Source organism: Callorhinus ursinus, unplaced genomic scaffold (genome assembly GCF_003265705.2).
Source record: "Callorhinus ursinus isolate GAN/ISIS: 27379988/994484 unplaced genomic scaffold, GSC_fseal_2.0 scaffold21, whole genome shotgun sequence".
Classification (NCBI taxonomy): Eukaryota; Metazoa; Chordata; class Mammalia; order Carnivora; family Otariidae; genus Callorhinus; species Callorhinus ursinus.
Genome location: NW_027397083.1, coordinates 3,526,398 through 3,540,127, shown reverse-complemented (window position 1 = coordinate 3,540,127; position 13,730 = coordinate 3,526,398). Strand labels below are relative to the sequence as shown.

General features: G+C 38.7%; 1 protein-coding gene across 1 annotated transcript in view; it reads left to right on the top strand.

The window, feature by feature from the left end:
* LOC112829756 (olfactory receptor 4B1) overlaps nucleotides 1-367 on the top strand; it is a 6,084-nt gene extending 5,717 nt beyond the window's left edge. The window contains exon 2 of the mRNA XM_025879456.2: nucleotides 349-367. Coding sequence (XP_025735241.2) covers nucleotides 349-367 — 19 coding nt within the window. The remainder of the gene's footprint in view (nucleotides 1-348) is intronic.
* The last annotated feature ends 13,363 nt before the right edge of the window (nucleotides 368-13,730 follow it).

Here is a 13,730-nt window from a genome sequence, read left to right as displayed (position 1 = left end):
TTCTGGAGAATGTTCCATGGGCACTAGAGAAGAATGTGTATTCCGTTGCTTTGGGATGGAATGTTCTGAATATGTCTGTGAAGTCCATTTGGTCCAGTGTGTCATTTAAAGTCTTTATTTCCTTGTTGATCTTTTGCTTAGATGATCTGTCCATTTCAGTCAGGGGGGTGTTAAAGTCCCCCATTATTATTGTATTTTTGTTGATGTGTTTCTTTGCTTTTGTTATTAATTGCCTTATATAATTGGTGGCTCCCATGTTAGGGGCATAGATATTTACAACTGTTAGATCTTCTTGTTGGATAGACCCTTTAAGTAGGATAGAGTGTCCTTCCTCATCTTTTATTACAGTCTTTGGTTTAAAATCTAATTTGTCTGATATAAGAATTGCCACCCCAGCTTTCTTTTGGTGTCCATTAGCATGGTAAATGGTTTTCCACCCCCTCACTTTCAATTTGGGGTTGTCTTTGGGTCTAAAATGAGTCTCTTGCAGACAGCATATTGATGGGTCTTGTTTTTCAATCCAATCTGATAGCCTGTGTCTTTTTATTGGGGCATTTAGCCCATTTACATTCAGGGTAACTATGGAAAGGTATGAATTTAGTGCCATTGTATTGCCTGTAAGGTGACTATTACTGTATATTGTCTGTGTTCCTCTCTGATCTATGCTGCTTTTAGGCTCTCTCTTTGCTTAGAGGACCCCTTTCAATATTTCTTGGAGGGCTGGTTTCGTGTTTGCAAATTCCTTTAGTTTTTGTTTGTTCTGGAATCTTTTTATGTCTCCTTCTATTTTCAATGATAGCCTAGCTGGATATAGTATTCTTGGCTGCATATTTTTCTCATTTAGTCCTCTGAAGATATCTTGCTAGTCCTTTCTGGCCTGCCAGGTCTCTGTGGATAGGTCTGTTGCCAGTCTAATATTTCTACCATTGTAGGTTACATATCTCTTCTCCCGAGCTGTTTTCAGGATTTTCTCTTTGTCTCTGAGACTCGTAAATTTTACTATTAGATGTCGGGGTGTTGACCTATTATTATTGATTTTGAGAGGGGTTCTCTCTGCCTCCTGGATTTTGATGCCTGTTTCCTTCCTCACATTAGGGAAGTTCTCTGCTACTATTTGCTCCAATATACCTTCTGCCCCTCTCTCTCTTTCTTCTTCTTCTGGGATCCCAATTATTCTAATGTTGTTTCATCTTATCGTATCACTTATCTCTCGAATTCTGCCCTCGTGATCCTGTAGTTGTTTATCTCTCTTTTTCTCAGCCTCTTTATTTTCCATCATTTGGTCTTCTATATTACTGATTCTCTCTTCTGCCTCATTTATCCTAGCAGTTAGTGCCCCCATTTTTGATTGCACCTCATCAATAGCCTTTTTGATTTAGACTTGGTTAGATTTTAGTTCTTTTATTTCTCCAGAAAGTGTTTCTCTAATAACTTCCACGCTTTTTTCAAGCCCAGCTAGTATCTTTAAAATCATGATTCTGAGAGGGGCGCCTGGGTGGCTCAGTTGGTTAAGCGACTGCCTTTGGCTTGGGTCATGATCCTGAAGTCCTGGGATCGAGTCCCGCATCGGGCTCCCTGCTCATCAGGGAGTCTGCTTCTCCCTCTAACCCTCTTCCCTCTTGTGCTCTCTATCTTTCATTCTCGGTCTCTCAAATGAATAAATAAAATCTTTAAAAAAAATAAAAAAAATAAAAAAAATCATGATTCTGAGTGAAATAAGTCAATTAGAGAAAGACATGTATCATATGACCTCACTGATATGAGGAATTCTTAATATCAGGAAACAAAATGAGGGTTGCTGGAGTGGTACTGGGTGGGAGGGATGGGGTGGCTGGATGATAGACATTGGGGAGGGTATGTGCTATGGTGAGCACTGTGAATTGTGCAAGACTGTTGAATCACAGTTCTGTACTTCTGAAACATATAATGCAATATATGTAAGAAAAAAAAAGAAGAAGATAGCAGAAGGGGAAGAATGAAGGGGAGTAAGTCGGAGGGGGAGACGAACCATGAGAGACGATGGACACTGAAAAACAAACTAGGGTTTTAGAGGGGAGGGGGGTGGGGGGTGGGTTAGCCTGGTGATGCGTATTAAAGAGGGCACATTCTGCGTGGAGCACTGGGTGTTATGCACAAACAATGAATCATGGAACAGCACATCAAAAACTAATGATGTAATGTATGGTGATTAACATAACAATTAGAAAATTAAAAAACCCCCCCGATATCACTATTCTTATCTTTGACATATTGGATCATTATAATATTAAGAAAGAACATAAATGAAGAGAAATTAAATGAAGTATTCAAGAAGTTGGAAAAATATATTAAGAAAAACTTTTGCTAAAATCAATATATCAGCCAATAGAAAGATAGTATATTTGATAAATACATTCAAAGCTTTCTTTTTAATTTAAATTCAATTACCCAATGTACAGTACATCATTAGTTTTTTCAATAATGTTGAATGTTTAATTACTTGTATATAACACCCAATTCTCATCACAACACATGCCCTCCTTAAATCCAATCACCCAGTTACACCATTCCCCCAACCACCTCCGTTTCCACAATCCTCAGTTTATTTCCCTCTCTGATTTCTTCCCAGTTTTCCGTCCCTTCCCATATTGGCCTCTCTATTATTCGTTTTATTCCACATATGAGTGAAACCATATGATAATTGTCTTTCCCTGATTGAGTCATTTTACTTAGCATAATTCCCTCCAGTTCCATCCATGACCATGTAAATGGTAGGTATTTATCCTTTTTGATATTTAGTAATATACTATTGTATATATGAACCATATTTTCTTTATCCATTCATCTCTTCAAAGCATATCACCTCCTTCAACATTTGGTCCTTGTGGGCATTGCTGCTATGAACGTGGTTGTGCATGTACCCCTTTGTTTCTCTACATCTGTATCTTTGGGGTAAATACCCAGTAGTGCAATTGCTGGGTTGTAGGGTAGCTCTATTTTTAACACCTTGAGGAACCTCCATACTGTTTTCCAGAGTGGTTATACCAGCTTGCATTCCCACCAACAGTTTAAAGTTTCCCCTTTCTCTGCATCCTCACCAACATTTGTTGTTTTTTCTTAATTTTCGCCATTCTAACTGGTGATATGTGGTAACTCATTGTGGTTTTGATTTGTATTTTCCTGATGGTTAGTGATGTTGAGCATTTTTTTTCATCTGTCTGTTGGCCATTTGTATATCTTCTTTCGAGAAGTGTCTGTTCATGTCTTCTACCCATTTCTTGGCTGGATTATTTGTTTTTTGGGTCTTGAGTTTGAAAAGTTCTTTATAGATTTTGGATACCAGCCCTTTATCTGTAATGTCATTTGCAAATATCTTCTCCCATTCCTTAGGTTGCCTTTCAGTTTTGTTGACTGTTTCCTTTGCTATGCAGAAGCTTTTTAAAAAAATTTTTTATTGTTATGTTAATCACCATACATTACATCATTAATTTTTGATGTAGTGTTCCATGATTCATTGTTTGTGCATAACTCCCAGTGATCCATGCAGAACGTGTCCTCTTTAATACCCATCACCAGGGTAACCCATCCTCCCACCCCCACTCCCCTCTAGAACCCTCTGTTTTTCAGAGTCCATCATCTCTCATGGTTCGTTTCCCCCTCCGATTTCCCCCCCTTCATTCTCCCCTCCTGCTATCTTCCTCTTCTTTTTTTTTTTGCTTAACATATACTGCATTCTTTGTTTCAGAGGTACAGATCTGTGATTGAACTGTCTTGCACAATTCACAGCACTCACCATAGCACATACCCTCCCCAATGTCTATCACCCAGCCACCCCATCCCTCCCACCCCACCCCCACTCCAGCAACCCTCAGTTTGTTTCCTGAGATTAAGAATTCCTCATATCAGTGAGGTCATATGATACACGTCTTTCTCTTATTGACATATTTTGCTCAGCATAACACCCTCCAGTTCCATCCACATTGTTGCAAATGGCAAGATTTCATTTCTTTTGATGCTGCATAATGTTCCATTGTATATATATACCACATCTTCTTCATCCATTCATCTGTCGATGGACATCTTGGCTCTTTCCACAGTTTGGCTATTGTGGACATTGCTGCTATAAACATCGGGGTGCACGTACCCCTTTGGATCCCTACATTTGTATCTTTGTGGTAAATACCCAGTAGTGCAATTGCTCGATCATAGGGTAGCTCTATGTTCAACTTTTTGAGGAACCTCCATACTGTTTTCCAGAGTGGTTGCACCAGCTTGCATTCCCACCAACAGTGTAGGAGGGTTCACCTTTCTTCGCATCCCTGCCAACATCTGTCGTTTCCTGACTTGTTAATTTGAGCCATTCTAACTGGTGTGAGGTGGTATCTCATTGAGGTTTTGATTTGGATTTTGCTGATGCCGAGTGATGTTGAGCACTTTTTCATGTGTCTGTTGGCCATTTGGATGTCTTCTTTGGAAAAATGTCTGTTCATGTCTTCTGCCCATTTCTTGATTGGATCATCTGTTCTTTGGGTGTTGAGTTGGATAAGTTCTTTACAGATTTTGGATACCAACCCTTTATCTGATATGTCATTTGCAAATATCGTCTTCCATTCAGTCAGTTGTCTTTTGGTTTTGTGGACTGTTTCTTTTGCTGTGCAGAAGCTTTTTATCTTGATGAAGTCCCATTAGTTCATTTTTGCTTTTGTTTCCCCTGCCTTTAGAGACATGTCTTGCAAGAAGTTGCTGTCGCTGAGGTTGAAGAGATTGCTGCCTGTGTTCTCAAGGATTTTGATAGATTCCTGTCTCACATTGAGGTCTTTCATCCATTTTAAGTTTATCTTTGTGTATGGTGTAAGAGAATGGTCTAGTTTCATTGTTCTGCATGTGGCTGTCCAGGTTTACCAGCACCATTCATTGAAGAGACTATATTTTTCATTGGATGTTCTTTCCTGATTTGTCAAAGATTAGTTGACCATAGAGTTGAGTGTGCATTTCTGGGTTCTCTATTCTGTTCCATTGATCTATGTGTCTGTTTTTGTGCCAGTACTATGCTGTGATGATCACAGCTTTGTGATGACCCCAGTTTTGGTTTTCTTTTTCCAACATTCCCCCGGCTATTTGGGGTCTTTTCTGGTTCCATACAAATTTTAGGATTGTTTGTTCCAGCTCTGTGAAAATTGTTGATGGAATTTTGATAGGGATTGCATTGAATGTGCAGATTGCTCTGGACAGCAGAGACATTTTAACAGTGTTTGTTCTTCCAATCCATGAGCATGGAATATTTTTCCATCTTTTTGTGTCTTCCTCAATTTCTTAAGTGTTCTGTAGTTTCTAGAATATAGATCCTTTACCTCTTTGGTTAGGTTTATTCCTAGATACCTTATGGTTTTGGGTGCAATTGTACATGGGATCAATTCCTTAATTTCTCTTTCTTCAGTCACAATGTTAGTATATAGAAATGCAACTGATTTCTGTTCAATGATTCTATATCCTGTCTTATTGCTGAATTGCGGTATGAGTTCTAGCAATTTGGGGGTGGAATCTTTGGGTTTTCCACATAAAGTATCATGTCATCTGCAAAGAGAGAGAGTTTGACTTCTTCTTTGCCAATTTGGATGCCTTTTATTTCTTTTTGTTTGATTGCTGAGGCTAGGTCTTCTTGTACTATGTTGAACCATAGTGGTAAGAGTGGGCATCCCTGTCATGTTCCTGACATCAAGGGAAAAGCTCTCAATTTTTTCCCCATTGAGAATGATATTCACTGAGGGCTTTTCATTGATGACTTTTATGATATTGAGGTATGTTCCCTCTATCCCTATACTCTGAAGTGTTTTGATCAAGAAAAGATGCTGTATTTTGTCGAATGCTTTTTCTGCATCAATTGAGAGGACCATATGGTTTTTGTCTTTTCTTTTATTAATGTGTTCTATCACAGTGATTGACTTGCGAATGTAGAACCACCCTTGCATCCCAGGAATAAATCCCACCTGGGTATGGTGAATAATCCTTTTAATGTACTGTTGGATCCTACTGGCTACGATATTGGTGAGTATTTTGGCATCCATGTTCATCAGAGATATTGGTTGGTAATTCTTCTCTTTGATGGTGTCTTAGTGTGGTTTTGGGATCAAGGTAATGCTGGCCTCATAGAAGGAGTTTGGAAGTTTTCCTTCCATTTCTATATTTTGAAACAGCTTCAGGAGAATAGGTATTATTTCTTCTTTAAATGTTTGGCTGAATTCCCCCAGGAAAACCATCTGGTCCTGGACTCTTGTTTTTTGGGAGATTTTTGATTACTTCCTTCCTTGGTGTTTATTGTTCTGTTCAGATTGTCTATTTCTTCCTGTTTCAGTCTTGGTAGTTTATAAGTTTGCAGGAATGGATCCATTTTTCCAGACTGCCTAATTTGTTGGCATATAGTTGCTCATAATCTGTTCTTTTTTTTTAAAGATTTTATTTATTTAACATAAAGAGAGACAGCCAGAGAGGGAACACAAGCAGGGGGAGCCAGAGAAGGAGAAGCAGGCTTCCCACAGAGCAGTGAACCCTACATGGTGCTCGATTGTAGGAGCCTGGGATCATGACCTGAGCGGAAGGCAGAGGCTTAACCGACTGAACCACCCAGGTGCCCCTCATAATATGTTCTAACAATTATCTGTATTTCCTTGGTATTCGTTGTGATCTCTCCCCTTTCATTCATGATTTTTTAAATTTGTATCTTTTCTCCTTTGTTTTGGATAAGTCTGGCCAGAGGTTTATTGATCTTATTAATTCTTTCAACAGCTTTTAGTTTCATTGATCTGTTCTACTGTTCTTCTAGTTTCTATTTCATTGATTTCTGCTCTAATCTTTCTTATTTCTCTTCCCCTGCCTGGTTTAGGCTTTATTTGCTGTTCTTTCTCTAGGTTTTTTAGGTGTAAGGTTAGCTTGTGCATTTGGGATTTTTCTAGTTTTTTGAAGGAGGCTTGGATTGCTATGTATTTCCCTCTTAGGACTGCCTTTGTAGTATCCCATAGGTTTTGAATTGATGTGTTTTCCTTTCATTAGTTTTACATGAATTTCTTCAGTTCTTTAATTACCTGTTTGACCCATTCATTCCTTAGGAGTATGCTTTTTAACCTCCAAGTGTTTGAGTTCCTTCCAAATTTCTTCTTGTGATTGAGTTCCAGTTTCAAAGCATTGTGGCCTGAAAATATGCAGCGAATGATCCCAATCTTTTGGTATCAGTTGAGACCTGATTTGTGCTCCAGTATGTGATCTGTTCTGGAGAAAGTTCCATGTGCACTCGAGGAGAATGCATATCCTGTTGTTTTAGGATGGAATGTTCTGTATGTCTCTGCAAAGTCCACCTGTCCAGTGTGTCATTCAAAGCCCTTGTTTCTTTGTTGATCTTCTCTTAGATGATCTGTCCGTTGCTGTGAGTGGGGTGTTGACGTCCTCTAATATTAATGTATTATTATCAATATGTTTCTTTACTTTGATTATTAATTGGTTTATTTATTTGGCTGCTCCCACATTGGGGGCATAGATATTTACAATTGTTAGATCTTGTTGGATAGACCCTTTAAGTATGATATAGTGTCCCTCTACATCTCTTACTACCATCTTTGGTATAAAATCTAATTTGTCTGATATGAGGATTGCTACCCCAGCCTTCTTTTGAGGTTCATTAGCATGGTAAATTGTTCTCCATCCCCTCACTTTCATCTGGTGGTGCCTTTGGGTCTAAAATGAGTCTCTTAGAGACTCTGATGTTCCTGCCTCTGTATATAATGAACCTCCTCTCCCTTGCTGTCTCAGGATAGCTTCTCTTTCTTGAAGATTTGCAAGCTTCACTATTATATGTCACTGTGTTGATCTTTTTTCATTGATTTTGGGAAGGGTCCTCTGTGTCTCTTGGATACAAATGCTTTTTTCCTTCCCCAGATTAGGAAAGTTCTCAGCTATTATTTGCTCAGATATAACTTCTAGCCTTCTCTCTCTCTCCTGCCCCTCAGGGAGCTCAATAATTCTGACATTGGTTCATTTCAAGGCATCATGAAATTCTCAAGGCCTTTCTTCATGGACTATTAGTTGTCTTTCTCTCTTTTCCTTAACTTTTTTTACTTTCCATCAGCTTGTCCTCTAGATCACTTCTTCTCTCTTCTGCCTCATTGACCCTAGCTGTTAGATCATAGACTGCATCTTGTTCATACCATTTTTAAGTTTGGCCTAATTAGATCTTATTTCTGCCCTTAGACATTCAGTATTGTCATGTTATGCTTTTTTCAAGCCTAGCTATTAACTTTATATTTGCTATCCTGAATTCCATCTCTCACATCTTTCTGAAATCCATATCAGTTACCTCTGTGCCAGAGAACATTGCCTCTAGTTCTTTTCTTTGTTGTGAATTCCTCCTTCTAGTCATTCTGCCCTGGGAAGGATGGGTGAGCAAATGAACAGAGTCCAAATTATCAACCATGACCCAAGTAAATTGCACCGTTGAAAAATCTGAAGCTATCAGAAGTCACCACAGAAAAGCAAACAAAGCCAAAATGAAATAAAACAAAAAAAAGGGGGGGAGACTATAATCTCTCAGGGTGGATAAAGCAGGGTGATCCACTTTTTCCTGAATGAATTTATTCTGTGTGTTAGAAGACACTACACCCAAAATTGCAAAGAAAGCAAGACATATATAAATATAATTGAATGGAGTGGAAAAAGGACTAATCTGAAGCATATATCTATAAAATATAGGTGTGAAAAAAATAAAAGTTAAAAAGCAACCTAAGAATGTAAGTTGGTAAAATAAGAATCTAGTTGAAATGGAAGAAAGGTTAAAAAAAAAAAGAAATGGAAAATTTTAGACTGAAGGATAAATGAGTTGTGAGGAAACACCTGGAGCTCAATATACTATTTTCCCCTGGTGTTGGAGTTTCACAGTCTTGTGGGATCCATAAGCTTGTCATTCACCAGGGAGGGGCCTGCTGTGCTGCTTCTCAGGTGTCTTTGCCTGGGCAGAGTTGTCCCACCCCTTGTCAGGGGAATGGGCTCAATGTAAGTTGCTCCTCTGTGTGGCTTTTGTTCCCTGGTGGCTTTCTGTGCCTCTTCAGAGGGTCAGAGTTAAAATGGCCATGCCCAAATCTCTGGCCCAGAGCCACAAGTTTGTGGTCCCCCCTCTTCAATAAACCCTCTTGGTCAAACACTCTCCACCTCTGTGTGCATCAAACTATGCAGACACCTGCAGTTCATGCCCACTCTAATCCTCCCAGGGGAGTCCCAGGGACACGGGAGTGTCACTCTGCTTTGTATCTTTGCGACTGCCAGCAGTTGTGAGCTTGCATGCTCCACTGCTCCCAGGTCACAGCTGCCTGCCACCCGCTTCCTTTCTGGGACTGTCACTGCCCTGAGCAATGTTGCCCAGTTCTGTATGCAGTTGTTTTGTCCCTCCCAGGGGATGGTAAACAGCCTGCATGTTCCAGTCTTCTTCAGGGTGCTCAGGCAAAGAGCAGTCTTCCTACAGGATCACCTCAGGGTTTGTGGCGACCAGAGTTGAGAGTCCTTCCCAGACTTGCTGAACATAACCAGTTTCCCTACTCCACTTCTTGGGCACTGTATCAGTTCAGGCACCCCCATTCTTTTCTGTGTCTCTTGGGATTCTGAGACAATAGTGATCCACCTAGAATTCTGACCTTTCATCCCTGAGCCCTTTTCAGAAAGGGATTTCTCTCACTGGAGCAAATTTCTAAGGATTCTGATTTTGTGCTCTGGTGCTATTATCACTTTCAGTAGCCGGCTTATGGAGGTTCCCTCCCCCCTCTGTTTATCTACTGATATTTCCCTGAAGATTCACAAATCTGCATCTCCCAACTTGCAAAAAGCAGTAATTTTTCTGCTTGTAGAGTTAAGATATATTTTTTACATCTCAGGTTGAATTCATGTGTGTTCAGAATGGATTAATAGATATTCAGCTAAATTCGAGGGGCCAGATGTAATGAGGTCCCTTACTCTTCTACCATCTAGCCTCCCTCCTCTGCTTTGTGGGTTCTTATAGTCCTTTCAAATATTCAAACTTGTGAAATCTTTGCAGTTGATGACTCCACTAGAAGTATTTTTAGGGTTACTAGGATAAAATGGGATGAACAATGATGCAATTCCACAATTTTATATCTTCACTATTTCACAACATTTTTCTTTTGTGTTGCCTGACCCAATGAGCATTATTATGTGTTTAAACATGTGTACTGAGGGAAGCTAATATTGATGCCCAAGACACAATATCTTTGGAATTAAATTTGAAAATATGTATTCCTAAGATATTTTAAGGTGGATCATAACTTCATATCATGTAGCCATTTTAGGGATAACTACAAATGTAGCCCAATTACCAAGTGATAAGATCAGTCCTTTGATTCTTTTCCTATCAGAGTTTAGGATATCTGCCTGGGTGTGTACCCAAAGATGTGTTAACACAGCTCCTTTTATAGTCAGCCCTGTGGAAAAATAACATGGTTGAGCTGGGAAACCTGATGAAAGGGAGAGATTGTGGGACGAAAGTAGTAATAAATAGAAACTGGTAGAAGCACTTATAAAGTGGATCATGTTTCCATAGCAGAAGAAAATCATGCTATTTTCAAGACACCAGTTTGGAACAAGCGTTAGTACTATTACCACCTCTCTCATATGTCACTGATGAAAGACTGACTGGAAAAATCCTGTGGACTTGTTTTCTCCGTAGTAGGGAACTTGCCCTCCTGCTGATTTTCAGGATCTGCCTAAAAACTCCCAATTGGATAATTTGGAGAAAAGAAGTGAGGTTACACATTGATGATTTCATTTATGGATAGATGACTACAGGTAGTTTGGCTTGGGTTTTGGTGGCTATATTTTACCATGTGGTCATTTTTCAGGTGACCTGAGAAACACTACCAATGAATCATATAGGAAATAGAATGTTGAATAATAGACATGCTGTCTATACAGCTCCTGTATGATAAGTTGCTAATCTGACTGCTATGAAGGGAGGTAGATTCTTGCTGACTTCCAGAGCTGGCAGAGCTTGATTTGCTCCTTTGAATATACCAAATATGAAAGTGGAATGAGTGTGTTTGAGGAAAGCAGAAATAAAACCCAGACAGACTTGAGGGAGGCCAACTTGGGTTTGCTTTAATGGCCCAGTATTTCTGACTTTTCTCCTTTGGTGGTATGTAAAGGGCATTTAAGCAAAGTGCTATGACATGCCAGATGGAGCAGTATTTGGAATAGAACATATCCAATTGATAATCTCATAGGGCCATGCAATATTTTTTGGTGAAACCTTTTCCACAAGTTTGTGCACAAACCCATCAATGTCCAATGGCAAAAAAAGATCTGGTGATTTAATTAGCACTGTTATTTAATTACCACCTTGTTTTATAATCTGCAAGGATTTTAGTTGCTGATTTTGGGGATACTGAATCTATCCAAAATAGTGTTCACAGAGGCTTATCATGATGAGAAAGATTTGTTCCCCCAAACAAGGACACTAGAGGGATCTCTGTTTCAGGAGATAGACTTAAAATGGATTGGAATAAGGAAGCTATGGTGAGTGGAGAAAGTGGGTAATTGATATAATGGAATACCATATCTTTCACTCTTGAGGGCAGAGGACTTTCATCTTATGCAGGAAAGCATGTTGGCTATTTTAATCACTATGTAATCTGATGTCTATAAGGTCTAGTGGCCAGGAGTGCTAGAGGGCTGAGGTCAAGAGGAGGTTTATATAGGAACATTATGGTAAGCTTAATTTATGGCAGGATGTTATTTCACAATGTGACATTTATTGTTTTGTAATGGCCTGATACCATAGATATTTCTGTCAAGTTTATCTTCCCTTTGGCTCAACTGGTTGGGATTGAACAGGTAAAGGAAAAAGACTGTGTTGATCCTATTAGGGAAGGGGTGGCAGATGGATAGTGTTACACAATGATACTTGGAAGCCTGTGTATAAAACTAAACTTGTACTGTGATATCTGGAATATGATTATATCCACAAACCACAGGGAATCCAGAAATTAGTAAACAGTGTCCTCCAGTCACTCTTCCAGTAACTGGGAATGTGTGGTGCATGGGAAAATATGGTGGGAAGGAAAAGAGAATAATCCTGTAAGTTTACTTGCTTTATGGTGTGTGGAATGCTAATCTTCCTGACATGGCTTCCTGGTGGAACAGAGGATTTCTGAGTTCATGGATGAAAACATATTTTGGGATATTGATTTAAAGCCCACGATGGTTGTAATACCTATGGAATTGGACTGAGCAAAAGAAAAAAGGTAAGTTTGGTCTTAGAGAACTTAAAACTGTATGAAATGACTCCATTAATATGTAAAAACATTTTAAATACCTGGGTAATGCAAGAAAAGCCTAGTTGAGCTGCAAGAAAATATTGAAAGATTTTTGTAGGGATATGATCCCTAGTGGTATGCTTTGTTTACAGAGGTCTTATTTCTATTGTATGGAGCCAATCCTGGTGTCATTGAAGTATTAATAGGCTTATTCTTCTTTATAATTTGTTGTTGAAAGTGTATTGTGCTAAATTTTAAAAAATACTGTATGGTGACTAACATAACATAACACAAAAAATAAAAGATGCTTGAGAATATGTAGAAAAGAGATATTGATTGAGGTCAGAGGATGGACTGGGAAGGAAAGAGTTAGAAGCAGTTTAGCTGTCCCAGGTGTTCTGCTTGAGGGCTGCATTTTATTGATAATACAGTGAAATAAATTTTGTAATAGTTTCTTTGGCAGGAAGAAGAATACAGACACAAAGTGAAAAAAACTCATTAGATGTAATAACAGTTCTTATGCAATACTTTTAAGTATTTTTCCTGGTTCCAATAGGTCATAATTTCAGTGTTTCACATTTAATGCCAGTAGATTACATGTTCCCCCACAGTTTTATGTTCTATGGTACACAGATTCTGTTCATCTGTTTAAACAGGTAACATCTATCTATATTTGTTGTCATAGAAAGTCTTTACAATTGAAGACAGAATTTAAAAATCAGGTTATAAAACAACATGTGGCCTGGTGATGTAAAATTTTGTACCTTGTAATTGCCTGTGCAGGTCTGGATAGGGATGTGTGTTTGGAAGTACATATATTAAATGGCAACAGTACTTAACTTTTGGTTCCATTCCATTTTAGTTTGAACTTACACTTTTTAAGTGTTTTTTTTTTTAAGATTTACAGTAAGCATGCATGATTTCCCCCAAACAACAAAGACACATTAAAAACAGAATATACTAGAACTTATAAATAAAGTCAAGCTGGTTCCTTGACAAAAACCAACATTCCAGATGAGGTTCTAGATTCTGGGGGCATCATACTGAGTAGAATCACCCTCAAATCCTGTCTTCGAAGAAGGACCTAGTCCCTGGAAAGTAATATTAGAAAGCTCATTAATATAATGGAATTTCCTCTTAATAGGCCAATGGAGAAAAACTGTATGAATCTCTCAATATATTGTGTGAAAGTATTTTATTTCAGCTCTCAAACTATCCTCCCAGTGATTACAATTCTTTTAGGGTACCAGAGATGATTTAAAATGAGAAGACTCTTGCAAGCTATGTTTTAGGAACTTTTATTAGCTTTTATCCCTCACCCAATGAGAGTGGGGCAGTGTCCCATTCCAATACACCCCAACTCAGAATGCCTTTCCTAAGGTCTTTATCACTGAATTTCTTCAGCCTCTTCCAAGTTTCCCCTAATTTCATCATCTTCCCATCATCACA